This window comes from the organism of the source record quoted next, unplaced genomic scaffold (assembly GCF_019419815.1).
Source record: "Pyrus x bretschneideri cultivar Hongxiangsu unplaced genomic scaffold, Pyrus_bretschneideri_v1 Contig37, whole genome shotgun sequence".
NCBI lineage: Eukaryota > Viridiplantae > Streptophyta > Magnoliopsida > Rosales > Rosaceae > Pyrus > Pyrus x bretschneideri.
Genome location: NW_025999690.1, coordinates 2,698,696 through 2,719,696, shown reverse-complemented (window position 1 = coordinate 2,719,696; position 21,001 = coordinate 2,698,696). Strand labels below are relative to the sequence as shown.

The 21,001-nt window shown below is 38.3% G+C and overlaps 1 protein-coding gene across 1 annotated transcript; it reads left to right on the top strand.

Moving 5' to 3' along the window:
- The first annotated feature begins 1,048 nt into the window (after positions 1 to 1,048).
- On the top strand, positions 1,049 to 6,181 carry LOC125480898. Its single transcript, XM_048592140.1, is given in 5 exon segments — positions 1,049 to 1,519; positions 1,580 to 1,858; positions 1,952 to 3,055; positions 3,137 to 3,647; positions 4,113 to 6,181. Coding segments are annotated over 5 exon segments (4,395 nt in total). The 3' UTR covers positions 6,143 to 6,181.
- Positions 6,182 to 21,001: the final 14,820 nt, after the last annotated feature.

Here is a 21,001-nt window from a genome sequence, read left to right as displayed (position 1 = left end):
GCTCAATTGCAGGCTCGCCTGCTGTTCAGGAACACTTACCAGAAGCCACACTCGGAGTATATTGATGAGCAAAATCCTTTCCCACTTAACTTTAAGATGCCCGCATTTCCTACTTTTAGTGGGGAAGATGGCAGTGTATTTTCTAGAAATCACATCTTCAAGTTCTCCAACCATTGTGTGGCATTTGAAGACAATTCTAATTATAAGTTAAGATTGTTTGGGAACTCGTTGGTTGGCCTAGCATCTCAATGGTATTCTCTATTGCCCTTCAATTCTATTGTTAACTGGGGGCCAATGGAGATGGCTTTCCATGAGCAGTTCTATAGGATGGAGCCCGAGATGTCTATCAATGACTTAGTGGAGGTGAAACAATATGAACATAAGTCTACATAAGACTTCGTGATGAGGTTCAAAAGGACAAGAATGAGGAGCCAATTCCTTATCAATCATGCCCAACTTATATCCATTGCTCAGAAGACTTTGAGGCTGCCTTTGAGGAAAAAGTTTTATGATGTACAATTCAATGATTTACAAGAGTTGGTAATTGCTGCCACAAAGTACGAAAAGCTATTGCTTGAGGAACAACAAGTGAAACACTTATCTAAAGCTCATCTTTTTTACAAAAAATAAAGTTGCAATTCACTAAGTGGAGTTTAAAGGAGCTGAGCTAGAACAAAATGATGGCCATGGAAGAGAAGGGATGGACATGTGTGTGGCTGAGATGACTACCCCTTTTAAACCTTTAATAGTGAAGGGTTTAGTCCAACCAGTCAAAGATCAGAAAATGGTGATGAATGATGTTGGATTTGTCCCTATGAAGCCTCCAAAATACCAAAGTTATTCTTTTGATTTAACCAAGGCCTTAGAGATATATGAAGAGTTGGCAACGCCTAATACGGATCAACAACCATTGTGCATCACATATCCAAATGCAGGAGGAGGATTTGAGCTTAAGTCCGGCATGATTCACTACTTGCCTAAGTTCCATGGCTTCTCAACAGAGGATGCCAACAAGCATCTCATGGAGTTTCATGTGGTATGCTCGGGAATGAGACCAGCCAATGTGGATGAGGAGCAAGTCAAGTTGAGGGCATTCCCATTTACATTAGAAGCTAAGGCAAAGGAGTGGCTTTACAATTTACCTCCAGGATCAATGAACACATGGAACCAGGTGAAGCAAGCATTCTTGGAGCAATATTTTCCGGCCACAAAAGCTGCAAGCATAAGGAAAGACATATGTGCAATCCGACAACAACATGGAGAGCCCTTTGGAGATTACTATGAGCGATTCACACATTTGGTTGCATCTTGTCCTAATCATCAAATTTCAGAGCATCTTTTAATACAATATTTTTATGAAGGATTGTGTGGTACTGATCGTGTAATGCTTGATGCAGCAAGTGGAGGAGCATTCATGGACAAGACACCAACAAATGCTAAGGCATTATTAAAGAACATTGCTGACAACACACGACAATTTGGAGGGAGAGATGAGCTACCTCTTAAGAAAGTTAACGAGGTAAGTGCTAACTCTAGTATTGAATTACAATTAGCTAACTTGACTAATCTTGTGCAACAGGTTATGGTGGCTCCAAAACAGGTGTGCGGTGTTTGTTCAATGATGGGACATGCCACCGATATGTGCCCTTCGTTAATGGATCAAGGTGGTCTTGAGCAAGCTAATGCGTTAGGAGGGTTTCAGGGGCAACAAAGACAAAAGTATGATCCATACTCCAACAACTATAACGCAGGGTGGCGCGATCATCCACATTTAAAGTGGAACAATCAAGACAACGGACAACAATCTGTTCCCAACAACTATAACCGTCCACCTGGCTTCTTTCAAGCAAGACCGCAGGCACCGTTTCAGCCTCAACAACAACAAGCTCCAAGTAAGTCTCTTGAGGATTTAATTGCTTCTTTAGCTAACTCTACTCAATCTCATCAACAGAAAACAGACAAAGCAATTGAAAACCTTGAGTGCCAAATGAGTCAGTTAGCAAGTTTGATGGGGCAACAACATCAACCAGGAAGGTTGCCTAGCCAAACCGTGGTGAATCCAAATGCGGAGCAGATGAATGTTGTGACTTTAAGGAGTGGAAAAGAAGTTTTTGAGCAGCCAAGGATGCAAAAGAGGACTAGAAAAGATACAAATGAGCAAGGGGAGCAACAAACCAAAAATCTTGAGCAAGATGAGGCTTCAACAGAAACTGAAAAGTCTCATAAAGATACAGAATTAAACAAAAAAGATTCTGATAAGGTAAGTAAAGAAGTTCAAAATTCATTTAACTCATGTGTCCCTATTCCTTTTCCTCGTAGGTTTATGAAGTCTAAGAAGGAGCAAACTGATAAGGAAATCTTGGATACTTTCCGACAAGTCCAAGTGAACTTACCTCTTTTAGATGCCATAAAACAAGTGCCCAAGTATGCAAAGTTCCTTAAAGAGATTTGTACGAACAAGAGAAGATTCAATGATCAAGAAACTGTGGCATTAAGCGAGGAAGTATCAGCTGTTTTGCAGAGAAAGCTACCACCGAAGTTGAAGGATGCCGGTAGCTTTACCATTCCATGTGTAATTGGAGGGAAAGAGTTTGGAAGAGCATTGTGCGATCTGGGGGCATCCATCAATCTGATGCCATATTCAGTGTATGAATCACTAAACCTTGGAGACTTGAAGGAAACAAAGGTAGTAATCCAGTTGGCAGATCATTCAAATAGATATCCCAAAGGCCTATTGGAGGATGTACTTGTGCAAGTGAATGAACTTATTTTTCCCGCTGATTTTTTTGTTCTTGAGATGGAACATGACCCTATGCCTACTGCACTTCCTCTTATATTGGGAAGACCATTCCTTAGAACGGCGCGTACGAAGATTGATGTCTATGATGGTACTTTAACCATGGAAATTGATGGAGAAAGTGTCAAGTTCAAAATCTTCAATGCTATGAGGTACCCTAATGATTTTGAATCTTGTTTGTCTATTGATGCGTTTGATTATTTTGTGCAGGATTGTTTTAATGAAGGTGTAGGACAAGACAATTTAGAGAAGGCGTTAGTGCATAGCATTACACATGGAAAACTTAATTATTCCGAGCACATTGAAGAAGAATTAATCCAGACAGTGGCAGCCCTTGAGTTTCTTTCACCAATTCATGGTAAGTTTTCTTCCCATTTTATTTCTCTACCTACTTCTAACGAAAAAATTCTTCCTTCTGTGATTCAGGCACCCAAATTGGAGCTTAAACCGATTCCTGAACATTTGAAGTATGCATTTTTGGGAGAGGATGAAACATTACCGGTCATCATATCATCACAACTCACAGCAGAAGAAGGGGAGAAACTGATCCGGGTACTGAAGGATCACAAAACTGCCATAGCTTGGAGCATTGCAGATATCAAAGGCATAAATCCAGCTACATGTATGCATAGGATTATGCTGGAGGAAGGTGCAAAACCTACAAGGGAAGCTCAACGCCGTTTGAACCCACTCATGATGGAGGTCGTCAAGAAAGAGGTTATCAAGCTTCTTGATGTTAGCATCATATATCCTATCTCGGACAGCAAGTGGGTAAGCCCTGTTCAAGTAGTTCCGAAGCGATCCGGAGTCACAGTTGTTAAGAATGAAGCTAGTGAGCTAGTGCCTACACGTGTGCAAAATAGTTGGAGAGTCTGTACAGACTACCGGAAGATAAATAGCACCACACGCAAAGATCACTTTCCAGTTCCATTCATTGATCAAATGTTAGAAAGGTTAGCTGGTCATTCTCATTATTGCTTTCTTGATGGCTATTCTGGATATAATCAAATTGCAGTTGCTCCGGAGGATCAAGAAAAGACGACTTTCACATGTCCATTTGGCACATTTGCATACCGGAGGATGCCGTTTGGACTTTGCAACGCCCCCACCACATTTCAAAGGTGTATGGTAAGTATCTTTTCTGATATGATTGAGAAAATAATTGAAGTGTTCATGGATGATTTTTCAGTTTATGGTGATTCTTTTGATACATGTCTACATAATTTGTCCTTAGTTTTAAAACGTTGTCAAGAAACTAATCTGGTCTTAAATTGGGAAAAATGTCATTTCATGGTTTCACATGGATTAGTTTTAGGGCATGTCATATCTGAAAATGGAATTGAAGTTGATAAATCTAAAGTAGAAATTGTTAGTTCTTTACCTCTCCCTACTACTGTCAGGGAGGTTCGTTCTTTTCTTGGACATGCAGGTTTCTATCGTAGGTTTATGAAAGACTTCTCAATGATTTCTAGACCCTTGTGCCGTTTGCTTCAAAATGATGTAATATTTGATATGAATGAAGAGTGTGTGGTAGCATTCAACAAACTTAAGGAGTTGTTATCCACGGCTCCTGTGATCATGCCACCAGATTGGAGTTTACCTTTTGAGTTAATGTGCGATGCTTCAGATTATGCTGTCGGTGCAGTTCTAGGACAACGTGTCAACAAAGTGCCACATGTCATCTATTATGCATCACGAACACTCAATGATGCACAGTTGAATTATTCAACAACAGAGAAGGAGCTTCTAGCTGTTGTATTTGCTTTAGAAAAATTTAGATCTTATCTAATTGGAACTAAAGTTATTGTGTTTTCTGACCATGCAGCTTTGAAGTATTTACTCACAAAAAAATATGCAAAACCGCGACTCATTCGATGGATACTTCTGCTTCAAGAGTTTGACTTAGAGATCAAGGATAAGAAAGGGAGTGAGAATGTTGTAGCAGATCATCTTAGCAGACTTGTGCACTCAAACATAGAGGAAGATTTCATCCCTTTACGTGAGAGTTTTCCGGATGAGCAATTGTTTTCATTAAAGGTTACTGACCCTTGGTATGCAGATATTATCAATTACAAGGTCACCAAAAAGATTCCGGATGATTTTACACGTGCTCAGAAAGATAAGCTTGTCAAAACCGCCAAATACTACGAGTGGGATGATCCTTATTTATGGAAATATTGCCCTGATCAATTGATTAGAAGGTGTGTCCCTGAATCTGAGTTTAAATCTATTCTAACTTTTTGTCATTCTTATGCATGTGGCGGCCATTTTGGAGCAAAAAGGACAGCCCTTAAGGTGTTAGAGAGTGGTTTTTATTGGCCTAGTTTGTTTAAGGATGTGTACGAGTTTTGTGCAACATGTGATCGTTGTCAACGAACAGGTAACTTGGGCCCAAGAAATCAAATGCCACAAACCCCTATTTTGATTGTTGAGATCTTTGATGTATGGGGCATTGATTTCATGGGACCTTTTCCATCTTCAAATGGTTTTCTTTACATTTTATTGGCTGTGGATTATGTTTCTAAATGGGTGGAAGCGAAAGCTACCAAAACTAATGATTCAAAAATTGTTTCAGATTTTATTAAGACTAACATCTTTGCAAGATTTGGGACACCTAGAGCAATCATTAGCGATGGAGGGAGTCACTTTTGCAATAGAACATTTGAAGCGTTGCTTAGGAAGTACAATGTCACACATAAGGTGTCTACACCTTATCATCCGCAAACTAGTGGTCAAGCAGAAGTATCAAACCGTGAGGTAAAGCAAATTTTGGAGAAAACTGTGAGTCCTAGTAGGAAGGATTGGAGCATGCGCTTGAACGATGCATTGTGGGCTTATAGGACTGCTTATAAGACTCCTATTGGAATGTCCCCATTTCGATTAGTTTATGGGAAACCATGCCGTCTTCCAGTAGAATTATAACACAAAGCTTATTGGGCTATCAAAGCCTACAACATGGATATGAGTGTTGCCGGACAGCAGAGGAAGCTTCAATTGAATGAGTTAGATGAAATTCGGAATGATGCATACGAGTCTAGTCGAATATACAAGGAGAAATCAAAGGCATTTCATGACAAGATGATATCAAGGAAGAGCTTTGCCATTGGACAGAAAGTTCTTCTATTTAATTCTCGCCTTCGGTTATTTCTAGGTAAGCTTCGTTCTCGATGGGTTGGTCCATTTGTTATAACTAATATTTTTCCTCATGGTGCAGTGGAAATCCAAAGTGCAAAGACCAGAAACCTGTTCAAAGTGAATGGACATAGACTCAAACCATATTACGAGTCTTTTGCGGAGCATGATGTGGAGGTTGTACCCCTCCAAGAACCAGCTTCCCTTGAATGATTACTCTTGGTACCGTCCGGCTGAGGACGTAAAAGCAAGCGCTTATTGGGAGGCAACCCAATATTTCTATTCATTATCTTTTCATGTCATTTTCAATTTTTCGTTTGTTTTGTTTTCTGAGTTTTCATGCGTGCTAAGCTGAAGTATTTCTTTTCTTTGTAGGAATCTTAGGTTATGTCCACCCTTGGAGTTGATTGCAGAATTGAAGTTTGGGGGTCATCACTTGATTTTATTGCAAATTGGGGAAGTTTTCAGTCCAAATGCTTTATTTTGTTTCTTACTATTTTATTTCTTTTTTATTTTTTTATTTTATGCATTATTGTGTTTTATGACATTGGGGACAATGTCCAGTTTAAGTTTGGGGGTAAAGATTGAAAAAATGACCAAATTGAAAATTTTCGTCCCTTTGACTAAGAACTGGTTTAATTTGTTTCCTTGTTGTTTTTTTTTTTTGTTTTCTTAATTAGTTTTGTTGACTCTTAAAAAAAATAAAAAATAAAAAAAAAAGAGAAAATTTTGAAAATATGAAAAATTCAAAAATAGTCTTATTTTATTTATTGTTTTGAATTAGATTTTTATTAGTTTCCCGACCCAATGATATAATTGGATTGAATTTGGAGCATGGTGATCAAGAACTTAGTAAGCATGTATTGTGTGAAGTTCCTTATTCTCTTGTTAGCTTTATACATGTTTAATCATCTTTGAAAAACCAAAAGCACATAGCCTTGTTGATGTGAAACTAAAGCATGATTTAAAGCTTCATATGTGAACATAGTGACCATATACAACCTATGTGAGTTTTTGAGCCTATTGAAAGTGTGTGCATTTTTCATACACTCCTATTCTTTCATGTGTGATGAACTTATGTGACTTACATCTCTAGAACTTGCATAACGATCTTTCGAAATGTTTGTCATTGATTGCATGAACTTGAAAATGATAGAGGCATTAGGTTTATCACCATGGCCCAAATAAACATGTTTCCTAAAGAAAAATGAGATCATTAGATTGCCAATTTGAGCCTATATGTTAAGCCTTTTAATTCTTATCACCAGATATGTCTGCCCTTATACCTTAAACATTTTTCCTTACCCTTTCCAAGCTAGCTAGTGAGCAATGTGAGATTGTCTTATGAGAAATGTTTGTGAAGTACTTTGAAAGAGTTTGGCAAAAGAATAAGTGTGGGGGTATTTCATGTTTGTATTTAGTTATGTGCGAAAATTGGTTCAAAAAAAAAAAAAAAAAAAAAAGAGAAGAAAAAAAAAGGAGAAGAAAAATTTTTGTATACAAAGCAAATAAAAAGTTTAGGGGTGTGATTGGAGGTATTAGTAGAGTGGTTGGAGAGCTTGAGTTCTTATAAATCTCAACAAGAGAATTGCTTGCAATGTAGCTTGGAACTTGTGTTTACCTATCCTTTCATTTCTATAACCCCCTCCCTAAGCCTCATTACAACCAATAAAAGTCCTCTTGATTTTAGTTTTGCAATTATGATTGTGGAGATGAGATCTTTATGCAAGCTTATGTTAGATCTTTCACATTTGATTCTTTGAGCGAAACACGTTAAACTAAACATATGTGTGATTGAGTGTATGTCCCGTGAGAAGGTCACTAGTTTGCATGTAGTGTTTTAAAACAAAACTTGAAATTGCATTAGCATGGCTATTACACACACTACACTTCAAGGATGATTAAAAGGTCGCTGTTAACATTTGAATAAGGAAGATGAGCTTGGATTAGCTTGCTTGGTGCTAGCTAAGGTTCTTGATGATTTGTTTTCTTGAATGAAATTCTATGAGGGTGACATAGTGGGGAGCTAATGTTTTTCATGTTGCTACTTTTCATGTTTTCTTTGTTTTGCTCAAGGACTAGCAAAAGCTAAGTGTGGGGGTATTTGATAAGCTCATATTTATATATATTTTATATCAAATTCACTTGTCTTTTCTTAGTTAGTTCCTTATATTTTTGAGTTATTTACCTTGTTTTTGTGTTTTTTAGGATTTGTCAAGTAAAGAAAAGAAAAATAACACAAGTGGAATGTTAAGTAATAAATTCGTCAAAACTGCCTGTGCAGGTCAGCTGACTTTGGAAGCCAGTTGCGGACAGCTCAGAATGAATTAGAGAATGAGCCTTATATGCTTGGAAAGCTACGGATGTCTATTTTCTGGACCATTTTTCTAGAAAAATGATATTAACAATCTGTAAAATGGTCCAGAAAATAGACATCCATAGCTTTCCAAGCATATAAGGCTCATTCTCTAATTCATTCTGAGCTGTCCGCAACTGGCTTCCAAAGTCAGCTGACCTGCACAGGCAGTTTTGACGAATTTATTACTTAACATTCCACTTGTGTTATTTTTCTTTTCTTTACTTGACAAATCCTAAAAAACACAAAAACAAGGTAAATAACTCAAAAATATAAGGAACTAACTAAGAAAAGACAAGTGAATTTGATATAAAATATATATAAATATGAGCTTATCAAGTCCAACCAGTCAAAGATCAGAAAGTGGCGATGAATGATGTTGGATTTGTCCCTATGAAGCCTCCAAAATACCAAAGTTATTCTTTTGATTTAACCAAGGCCTTAGAGATATATGAAGAGTTGGTGCGAGCAAAAGTGATCGTACCAAAAAAATACCTAAGCCAGAAAAGCTAAGGGGAAAGGAGTATTGCAAGCTACATTATACCTTCAATCACTCCATAACCAACTGTGCCCAGTTTAAGGATTGGATACAAAACCTTATAGTGAAGGGAAAATTGATGTTGGAAAAACCACAAGCCAATATGATGATTGACACGGATCCCTTCCTAAAAGCCCCAATAAACATGATCAACTTGACTTGGGCAGAAAAAGGGAAAGGAAAAGTCACCTGGGAAGTGAAAGCAGAAAGAAGGCAAGTTGACAAACCAACAGAAGGAACTATCAAGCTGCCCGAGAAACCCAAAACAGCCATAGTTAAAGGACTGATGTTATGTAGTAAGTGCCAGGAAGAATATGAGTTAGAAGTACCAGCATTAGGAGCCATTATTGATCAGAAGTTGATTAGAAGAAATGAGAAAGAATAACAAGAAGCCCACAGAAGTATCATGTAGACAGTTGAGAAAGTGACCTCCAGAAATGTTTTCCAAAGATTGGGATGAGATTCTCAACCAAAGGGCTTATCAGAGGTATGTAGAAATTATGAAGCCTCTGAAGATGTGGATGACAGAGAAGCCAAAATACCAAAATGGGTGGATGTAAGACCTCCCCAACCAAGTTACAATGATGTCAGAATGAAAGGAAGAACAAAGAGCATTATATCCTTATTCACCAAGAAAGATTTTGCCCGACTCGAGCGGAAATGGTACGTAGTAGGAAAAGAGAAGTCTGTCAAAGAAATTGAAGCCTCTATGATCAGGAGAGTTCAGAGGCAGCACAAAGCTCACATAAACTCATTAAAAGTCTTCACTGCCTCAGAAACCTCTGAAAATGTGAAGTTTGAGAAAGTACCTCATGGGGGAAGAAATCAACTTCATTGGAGAAGCAAAAAGAAGGTAGAAAAGGCAAATAGCAAGACTGAGGGGGGAAGGAGATCATGTGCCACAGAGCCCTCATCCTGGGAAGTACAGATTCCTAATGAGAGCTCAAGAGGACATGGTATTGATACCAATACCAAGATGAAGTCTGGAGCTAATATGTTTTAGAACTATCTCGCTTGAGAGAGGAATGTCCCCACCATTGCTGGTTGACACTCTCTGTGAAAACCTAGTGCATGCATAAAACTTTGGCATAACTCGGGAAGAAAGGTTGCCCAAGCTGATGTTGCCAAAAGAAGCACAGGCCTGGTTAGATGAATTCATCGACCACATTAGGGGCAAGAAGGTGATGCGAGAATTATACGCACACAAATTAAACCCTCTTTTTGACAATTGTAGTATAAGTATAAGTAGGGATCGTTCTTAACCGGGGATTAGGAGGGATTGCAAATCACTTGGAAACTGACTCAAAAACGTAAAATAAAGTTTAAAACACTAAACTAGACTCAAAGAATGCGAAACTAAACGCTTAAAACACTAAAACAAACCAAAAGACTCAAACATCACCCAAAACACTCAAAACTGCCTTAAAAACACTTTCTGGGCAGTTTTGAGCACTTTGGTGAATTTGGACGAATTTGTGTAATAACTTGAATCAAAACACTTATAAACACAAACTAAGATACTTTCTAACTAATTTGGACAATACAAAGACTCAAAGGACTCAAAACAAGTTCAAAAGACTCAAAACTGCCTAAAAACACTAACTAGGCAGTTTCTGACCTTAAACCCAATTTTGGACGAATTTAAGATTATGGCTTGATTCAAAACATTTTAAAACATAAACTAAACAGATTCTAAGCACTAAAGAACAAGAAAGTAAAGGGGGGGTTTTGATTTGACGAAATTAAACTAAATGAACAAATTGCAATTAAAACAGAATGTAAATATGAAATTGATGAAATGGAATGAATGGATGCTAGCCAAGGGGTTCATCTCCACACATGTTACACTTGCATAATAAAAAGATTTCCAATTGCATTTCAATAAACCATGAATTCTCAACACCCCAAGTTAACCGTGATGCACTAATTAACCTTCAAATCTTCTTAACGTTATTGAATTGGATGATTGCATACGACAACCCAAAACATTCCCCACAAGTCCCCTACATGATTGCATAATAGAGATACAAGCAAGAATCATTACGCTCTATGAAAATTATAAGTGTTGACGAGGCATTCGTTACTATGATTGCATGAAACTTATGCCAAGAATTCGTTTAACGCGATTGTTTATAAGCAACCTCCACTACTTGTGAATATAAGTTCATAACTATTAGGTGAAACGCACTTATATTCTAGCGTCATATTCATGCATGAAAATTAAGCGTGTACTCTTAATAAACATACATAAATAAGTTATCAATCAAACAGTTAAACAAATTGAATCCACAACTTATGAAACGCAATTAGAAGTAATCAAATCAAAATGCAAGCATAAACATATATTTCGAATCCCCCCCTAGCCAAGGGGGGTTTAGTTCCTCATACGTACAAAACAAAGGGAATTGAAATTAAACATTGAATTCAAAGGAAAAGAAACACCTAAACATTCCAACAACTCAAACTTGAATTGTATGAACGTTTAGGCCCGCTTCTCTTCCTCTTTGTTGTAGCACAAGGTCTAAGGTTAGTTTGATGGTGTGAATGGTTTGGGGAGTGGTGAAAATGGAAGGGGGAGGCCACAGCAATGGGATGATTTCTGGTGGTGTTTGGATTGGTAGGGAGACTCACGGCACAAAGGGCTCTCTTTGGTGAATTTCTGAAAATGGAAGAATGAATCAGTGTTGTGTGAAGTGTGTATGGTTTTTATAGGGAGATGAATGGATGGGAGAGGGAACATGACAGCTAGGTAAAGTGAATGCATGTGCAAAGCTGGAAATGGGATGCTGGAAAGTGGAGGGGGAGCCACGGCAATGATGATTTCTGGTGGTGAATGGGTGTATGTTTGAATGGTGCATGTGGGTGAATGTGTGGCTGAAATGCAAGGGGGATGCATGTGGAAATGCTGGAATGTGTTGATGTGCAATGATGAATTGGGATGGCTGAAAATCTGGAGTGGGAGTGCACAGCAATGGGGAGTGGTTTTGGTGATGGGTGCATGTGTTGAATTGGTGGTGCAATGATGAAAGAATAAGTGCATGTGGCTGAATGCAAAGGGAATACAAAGTGAATAATGAATGCATGTGCAATGACAGCTAGGTTGAATTAATTAAAGGGATTGCATGTGGCTTGGCTGGAATGAATGGAATGGGATGCACGGCAATGATGGTGTTTGTGTGAATGATGACAGATTGTGTGGGTGAGTGATTAGGTTGGAAATGCATGTGGCTGCAAGGTGTGAATGATTATGAGTGCATGTGGGTGAATTAAAGGATGGAATGCATGGTTATGGTTATGATAAGTGATAAGTGAATGGTTATGATAAGTGAATGGTTTGATAAGTGATAAGTGAATGGTTATGATAAGTGAATGGTTTGATAAGTGATAAGTGAATGGTTTGGTCTTCAATTTCGTCCATCTACTTGGCTTTAAGCATATGCAATCCATTCCACTCTCTAATTTGCTCCAAAAGGCTCCAAAAGGCATCCTTTTGCATACTTTGCCCTTAGAACCTGAAAACACACAAAAGAAGCATAAAGGACTAAAATAACTAATGAAACATAACGTAACTGCACGAGAACTAGCCATTTAAGTAGCATGAATATGCTCCTATCAAATTCCCCCACACTTAGCTTTTGCTAGTCCTCGAGCAAAACAAAACAAAAGAAACCAAAAACAAAACAAAATGAACAAAACACAACCTACACCTTCCAACAATCGTCTCAGGGATTTCCAATGCACATGACAAGTTAAAAATCATTATTCCCACAGATTTTAGCCATCTTTACACTTAAGTACATTCTTAATCATAGTCACCACATACTAGTTCACAATTAAACATTTAAAACCATGTTTTGAATGTAGTAACATGCCTTAGAGAATTCCCTCAATTCCTTACTAGATGTACTCTCGTTTTTCACACAGATTTTCTGACTACACACCCTACACTAGTTATATGTGAGAGATTGATGTAAACATGAAAGACTAGTATCTCACATATGTTATAACAAAAGAAAGCATTTTCTGGATTTACGATAATGACATGAATATGATCTCATGAATGGAATGCTACTACTTAGAATGAGAACCAGTGATTTCATAAGCTCATATCAATTCCAAACTCCACATTATTGAACACATAACGATCAAGATAGAAGCATAAGGGTTGAAACGGGGCTAAAGGTGTTTGGCTAACAAAAAAGGGATAAGGAAAACAAAGGTTCTTAAAGAAATAGCGAGCAAAGCATTTGAATTAACTTAGAATTCACTTTTGAATGAAAACTCAACTTTTGAACAAACAGGGGGAACAAGCTCTTTTTCCTTTCTTTCTTTCTTTTCTTTTCTGTTTTTCTTTTTCATATGTTTTTCACAATTTTTTTTTTCTTTTTTTTTTTTTTTTAATCTCAAAACATACATATAAACTTAAGAACAAACATTCCTTCCCCCACACTCATTTTCTTGCATAATGTAACTCAAAAGGAATTCGTTTAAGTCATGCTCACTATCTTTTAAGAACAAGGGTGTGGATTGTCCTTAAAGGAAGATTTGTCAAAAACAAGTTCATTTGAGCAACATCAACAACATGCAATTAACAATTAAAAGGCGGAATCATGTTTATATGCACTCAAAAACAAAACTTAACCCATGAACTTCAAAGCCTAGTAGATAGGTGAACCAAGACTCAACTCAAAACAAAGTGAGTTGAGAAATCAATACCTTTGTAGATTCCTCTTTGCATAAGCAAAGGCTAATCACCCAAAGAGAGGGCCTTCATTCCTTGCATCTTAGATCCATGGATTTGGATGGATGAAAAGGTTTCTCCAAGTTCCCAAAATTGAGAACCTCTAAGTCTCCACACCAAGGCATATTGTAGAAGAAATGAGTGACCTTGAGGAAGTAAGATTGCTAGATGTTTTCCTCAAGGGTGGCCGGCCATTTCTAAAGAGAAAGGAGAGTTTGTGTTCTCATCCTTACTCCTTAGAAAACCCTAAGGATGAAATGGCTATAAAGATGTCTTTATACCACCTCACAATGGAGTGGCAAACTTGCAATTAAGCCAAGTTCACTACCCTCCTCTAAATGGCCGGCCTAAGGGGATTTATTGGGCTATTTGGGCCTTTGTGAATCATTATTCATTAAGTTGTCATACAACTTAAGTCAATGGACTTGACGTTCGAAGCCCATTGGGCCTTAAGGTCCAAAACTATCCCGAGGTCTTTAACGAACTTATTCGTTTGATTAATTAACATATTAATTAATCCTTGCCATAAATAATTAAACCATTTAATTATTCTTACTCATCTCCGTTGAATCTTCAATCTCTACCTTACACGGTGTACGATCCATTAGGTTCCTTTTAGCGAGGCAGTGGGCGATTCAAACTCTTTCAAATCGATTGTGAATTGAAACTTACTTTCAATTCTCCCGTTAGTGATAATACACTTTTAGGGCTTCCACAAACCATGGTTGACGCCTAGCAGCATGTCATGGTTACCCAAGTTAATCAGAAGAGGTGGAGAACCTATTCAGTTTTAGGATTACAAATGCAATACAGTCTTTCTCTAATACAATACTCTTGACCACATTGTTTGGTTTGATAGTTTATTCATGTCTACTATCCAATGTGAGTCTTGTGCTTATATGATTACCTTGAATGTGATTTGGAACACATTCCTAAATCTCATTCATACTTTGGCCAAAGATTCTTAATCATATCATAGAGTATTCTCCCTCAAACAGTTTGAAGGTTAGAGATCCCTTGTTGCGCATTCACTTGCCTCCATGGCTAAGTGGCTTAACCCCAACGATGTCGTAGACACCCTCCTGATGGAGTGACTTTGACATAATCAAAGATTAAGGACCTAACCACAAGACAACTGTGATGCCTCAGGTCAAAAGACTAATTTACATTATCCCAACCATGAGTTCTCATGTGACATGAATATGAGAACTCTTCGTTGATCGTGTTCAGTGAACTCATTCTCTATTGAGCACCTACGTACTTGTCTTGATGTCACACACACCAATGACTTGAGACTAGTCACTCTCCCTGAGAGAAGACATAGCACGTACTGATCTTAACGGACTGTCAATGCCCAATTGACAATCCTATGATCAGGAACGTTTAGGATGTGTCAACGAAAGAATGGTCTCATGAATCTAACTTCTTTAGATCGCATTCTTCCAATCACATATTCCTTGGACTTATCGTTTAAGCATATAACATTTATATGAGACGGCTCAAACAATAATCTTTGCCCTTTACATTTAAACTACATTAGTTTGAAATGTCCGTAAAGTATCATCATATGATTGGTTTTAGGGCACATTTCCAACAGTCCTAAACTAGGCTAGGTGAGGATAATGTGGGTTAACAAAGAATAAAGGCTAAACAAAGCTCAACGGGGGTAAAACTTACAACATATACGAAATATGGGAAGTAAGGCTATTTGGCTATGGTGGCAACTACACAACTTCATCTTGATATATGTTATGCAATTCAATGTCATGGTTTGAATGAAACGGATATAAGTTCTAGCATTTAGTTCTATCATGATACAATTGCATTCTAAGTAGCAACCAAGCAAGGAATAATGAGATCATGCAACAACTTTAGAAAACAAAGAATCACAGATTAAAACTCTCCAAAGAAGGTAATGGCTCAAGTCTCACAGGGTTGTAGCGTTTATTTGAGTTCCTTCCTTCAAGCATGTTACAAAAACGAATTTTTCTTTTATGATTGCATGTGAAGTCATACATTATAACCATAACCAAGCATATACCAAGAGTAAATCAAACTTTTCTCTATGTTTATAACTCTTTTTAACAGTCATGCAATTACAAACCAAATCCTCATCATTGTGTTGGAAGGTACCCTAAGACACAAACACACAAAAACGACTCAAAACACTCTTTTTAGGCTTTTCAAAACATGTTTTTCAAATTTTTATGTGATTTTCGGAGTTATAAAAACAAAACATACTAAAACACTTAAAAACACCTTAAAACAGCAAGGAACAACATTTGAAGTAATGGGTGATACAATCCCACGAATTTGCATTAAATATACTTAGTTACCCCCCCCACCCCCACACTTAAATCAAACATTGTCCTCAATGTTTTAAGCATAGATTCACACAAAACATAAGTAAACACACAAAAAGCACTTAAACATACTAAACATGGCAAAATGTAACTAACAAAGAGAAGAGTTTAGGGACGCAAATCTGGTTATGGAGTGTAAATTCCCTCTTCTCCTTGGTGATTGCATTGAGGCTTTGATCTTTGTGATTCCACAGGCTTACACTTGAACTGGGCTGGAGGATTCTTTTGGTCTCCTCCACTCGTTGATTTTCCTTTGTGCTACTCTTGAACTGGGCAGCAGGATTCTTTTGGTCTTCCCCGAAGGTCTGAGCTTCCTCCTTTTATCTGTTTCTTTGTTCAATCTTTCCAATTCGTATTGAAGAGGGTTAGAGGATAGCTCAGCATATGCAGTTGTTGCTTGTCTCCACATGCTTCAATGTATCATTTTCACTTGCCTTACTTGCTCCCCTTTGCAGAAGTGGTCCCTTCTCTGGAAGTGTATCAACCGTTGAAGATGACTACTCAAGAGCAACGCTAGGTAAGCAACCAGGGAATAGCTTCCAGGCAGTCGGCTCCATATCGGAAGACTGACTCCAAGTGCCGGCTGATTGCTTCTTTTACTTTGCTATGCGAGTAATAACAAAGACAAAGGAAAAGACAGGGAAAGAGCATGATATGAGATACTTTTGCTTTTGACCTTGATGATATGAGATACCTTTGCTTTTGAAGAAGCGGTGAATGAATCAGCACATGTATTTGTTGTGCTGCTTCCTCCTGGGTCATCTGTACTCCAGGCATCTGGTATCATCTTTGGGGAAGAAGAAAGAATTAAGTGTTTCGAAAGGCTTTGCTGGGAGTGTGCCCTCAAAGGTGAGGAAGAGTTGGGCATTTTCTTCAGGTCTGCCTTGCCATAAAAGATGAAGGTCGACATATATAGGGATTTCCTAATAGCAAGTGGTGGTACTATTCTTTTACCGTTGTCGATAAACGTTTTGATCCCGCAAATCCGGCTTTTTGAAATAGTGACGACTCTTCGATCTTTGAATGCGCCCCTTCGATTTCTGAACGACGCCCCTTCGATTTCTGAACGAGCGCCACTTTTGACAAAGTTACACGCGTTTTCTGAAAAGCAGAGAAAGCGTCGCCGAACTTTGCGCTTGTCGGCTAAAGATGTGTAGTTGCGATGATGGCCTCCACGTGTCTTCAACTCTGTCAGAGATCTTTTGACAAAGTTGAACGCGTTTTCTGAAAAACCGAGAGAGCGTCGCCGAACTTTACGCAGGAAATTCCGGCTTTTTGAATCGGTGGACGCTCGCCTTGGCTTTTTATAGAGCTATCGATCACCACCAACATACACACTCTGAAGACTGCCCATCTGTGAAAATCGTCTCCGGCCCTTTGAAATTTAACTCCATCCAGCCCTTCTCTTTGAACACTTTTGAAAAATGGCAAACCCATCGAACCTTAGCTTAGAATTGAGTCTCAGCAGCGATCCGGTTGCGCCCCGTCAAGGTAATGTATGGCGCCCTTCTTTCTTATCTTCTAACGGTCCTCTTTCAGGTGAAGACTCCATGATGATGGATGCAACAACAGCTACGATAGTAGCTCGGAACCTCTTCACTCCCAAAGATAGTCAACTGCTTTCAGGACGGTCCGATGAGTTGGCCGTTCAAGAGTCCCTGGCTCTCAGTGTTCAGTGCGCAGGCTCTGTGTCCAACATGGGCCAACGCCTGCTTGCTCGCTCCCGTCAGGTTGAATCATTGATGGCAGAGGTGGAAAATCTCAAGCAGGAGATCAAACAGCTTAAGCACGAGAATAGAAGTTTGCACGTGCTTGCCAATAATTATTCGACAAGCATGAAGAGGAAGCTTGATGAGATGCAAGAATCTCAAGGTCGAATGCAAAGTGACCGTCAAAGGTTTGCGTCTTTCTTCCAGAGGCACCTTTTTCCTGGGTCATCCAGCGTTCCGCCAAGTATTGAGGCCTCGAATGCTCTATCTCCGATGCCTCTTGCTCCGATGCCTTCTGCTCCGATGCCTCCTGCTCCGAGAGTGTTGCCACGTAGTGGGGCTTCACGTACACAACCTTTGTGAAGGCTACATTCTTTTTTTTTTCTTCTTTTTTTTTTTCTTTTTTTTTTTTTTTTTTTATTTCGAATCAAACGGCATGGAATTGATCTTTGAATGGAAGGTGATACTTGAAATGATCCGGTAATGGTTTAAATTCAAGATTGGATGCCTGAATCATTAACAACACGTTAGTATAAAAGAAAATTGAAATTGGAGGAGGTGGCTTACTTATGTGATCCAATAAGAACTCAAGAATAAACACCCCTTCTTTGAACGTTTCAGGGACTTTGCACTTGGTCAGATTTGATGTGAGGATTGGTCCTTGTCTTGTGTCATAAAATTCAACTTCTTTGGGGTTGTTTATCTCAAGAACGTCCTCTTTGATGAATTCATGATATTCCCTACTTTTCACCTTTGGAAGGGCTTCCAAGGTGTCTTTTTCACTTTCTTCTTCCTTGGAATTCATGAACCTGCAAGGAATAGGGATATTAGGTGGAATGGGGTTAGAACTAATTAAATTTGGAACAACCTTACTTGAATTCGATGGCGTAGGAGCAATAGGTGCCTCCGGCAAAGGTGTTTCCACTCTTGCCGTGGGTTGGGTGTATTCCTCTTCCTTGTGATTTGATTTTGATGGTTGAGGGTCCGTTCTAACCTTCTTGTCACTTCTCAACATGATTTCCTTGGCAGTTTCAAATTCTCCCTTCGGATTTGCAATGGTTGAACTAGGGAGTTCGCCTTGGTCTTGAAATTGTCCTACGAACTCCGCGATCTGCCCAATTTGCTTTTCCAAGTAGTCCAACCTTTTGTCTTGATTTTCCCTCTCCTTGTTTTGAGTTTGGATTCCCTAGGTCAAAGTAGTAAGTAATTGAAAAATCGTATCATTATCATTTGAATTACCTACATTACTTTAGGCAGGTTGTGGTGGCTGTATAGGCGTTGAATAGAACTCCTCATATGGCTGCCAATATCCTTCTTGTTGAGCCTCATTGTCTTGATTTTGTGAGCCCTGCACCAAACAAATTAATTCATTAAGCTTTTGATTATAATCTATTGACGAACTTGAGTTTGGTTGGGCATATTGAATATGAGGTGGCTGCCAATATCCTTCTTGTTGAACATTTTGAGGTTCCCACCACATAGAAGTTGAATGATCACTCCAATCCGAATTGTAAGTATTGGAAAACACGTTATTCCTTGATTGAATATCAAATATATCAACGCTTTGCATTTGGGACCTTTCCATGAGCTGTGACAAAAGAGAAGCATTATCATTTGCCATGTTGTGCTTCTCTAGTACTTGAAATCAACAAACAAAACACAAATCAAAAACTAAAACTAAAATACATAACAGAAACGAACAATCCAAGAGATTAGCAAATTTGCTAATCCCCGGCAACGGCGCCAAAATTTGATGCGAGAATTATACGCACACAAATTAAACCTTCTTTTTGACAATTGTAGTATAAGTATAAGTAGGGATCGTTCTTAACCGGGGATTAGGAGGGATTGCAAATCACTTGGAAACTGACTCAAAAACGTAAAATAAAGTTTAAAACACTAAACTAGACTCAAAGAATGCGAAACTAAACGCTTAAAACACTAAAACAAACCAAAAGACTCAAACATCACCCAAAACACTCAAAACTGCCTTAAAAACACTTTCTGGGCAGTTTTGAGCACTTTGGTGAATTTGGACGACTTTGTGTAATAACTTGAATCAAAACACTTATAAACACAAACTAAGATACTTTCTAACTAATTTGGACAATACAAAGACTCAAAGGACTCAAAACAAGTTCAAAAGACTCAAAACTGCCTAAAAACACTAACTAGGCAGTTTCTGACCTTAAACCCAATTTTGGACGAATTTAAGATTATGGCTTGATTCAAAACATTTTAAAACATAAACTAAACAGATTCTAAGCACTAAAGAACAAGAAAGTAAAGGGGGGGGGTTTTGATTTGACGAAATTAAACTAAATGAACAAATTGCAATTAAAACAGAATGTAAATATGAAATTGATGAAATGGAATGAATGGATGCTAGCCAAGGGGTTCATCTCCACACATGTTACACTTGCATAATAAAAAGATTTCCAATTGCATTTCAATAAACCATGAATTCTCAACACCCTAAGTTAACCGTGATGCACTAATTAACCTTCAAATCTTCCTAACGTTATTGAATTGGATGATTGCATACGACAACCCAAAACATTCCCCACAAGTCCCCTACATGATTGCATAATAGAGATACAAGCAAGAATCATTACGCTCTATGAAAATTATAAGTGTTGACGCGAATCGTTACTATGATTGCATGAAACTTATGCCAAGAATTCGTTTAACGCGATTGTTTATAAGCAACCTCCACTACTTGTGAATATAAGTTCGTAACTATTAGGTGAAACTCACTTATATTCTAGCATCATATTCATGCATGAAAATTAAGCGTGTACTCTTAATAAACATACATAAATAAGTTATCAATCAAACAGTTAAACAAATTGAATCCACAACTTATGAAACGCAATTAGAAGTAATCAAATCAAAATGCAAGCATAAACATATATTTTGAATCCCCCCTAGCCAAGGGGGGTTTAGTTCCTCATACGTACAAAACAAAGGGAAATGAAATTAAACATTGAATTCAAAGGAAAAGAAACACCTAAACATTCCAACAACTCAAACTTGAATTGTATGAACGTTTAGGCCCGCTTCTCTTCCTCTTTGTTGTAGCACAAGGTCTAAGGTTAGTTTGATGGTGTGAATGGTTTGGGGAGTGGTGAAAATGGAAGGGGGAGGCCACGGCAATGGGATGATTTCTGGTGGTGTTTGGATTGGTAGGGAGACTCACGGCACAAAGGGCTCTCTTTGGTGAATTTCTGAAAATGGAAGAATGAATCAGTGTTGTGTGAAGTGTGTATGGTTTTTATAGGGAGATGAATGGATGGGAGAGGGAACATGACAGCTAGGTAAAGTGAATGCATGTGCAAAGCTGGAAATGGGATGCTGGAAAGTGG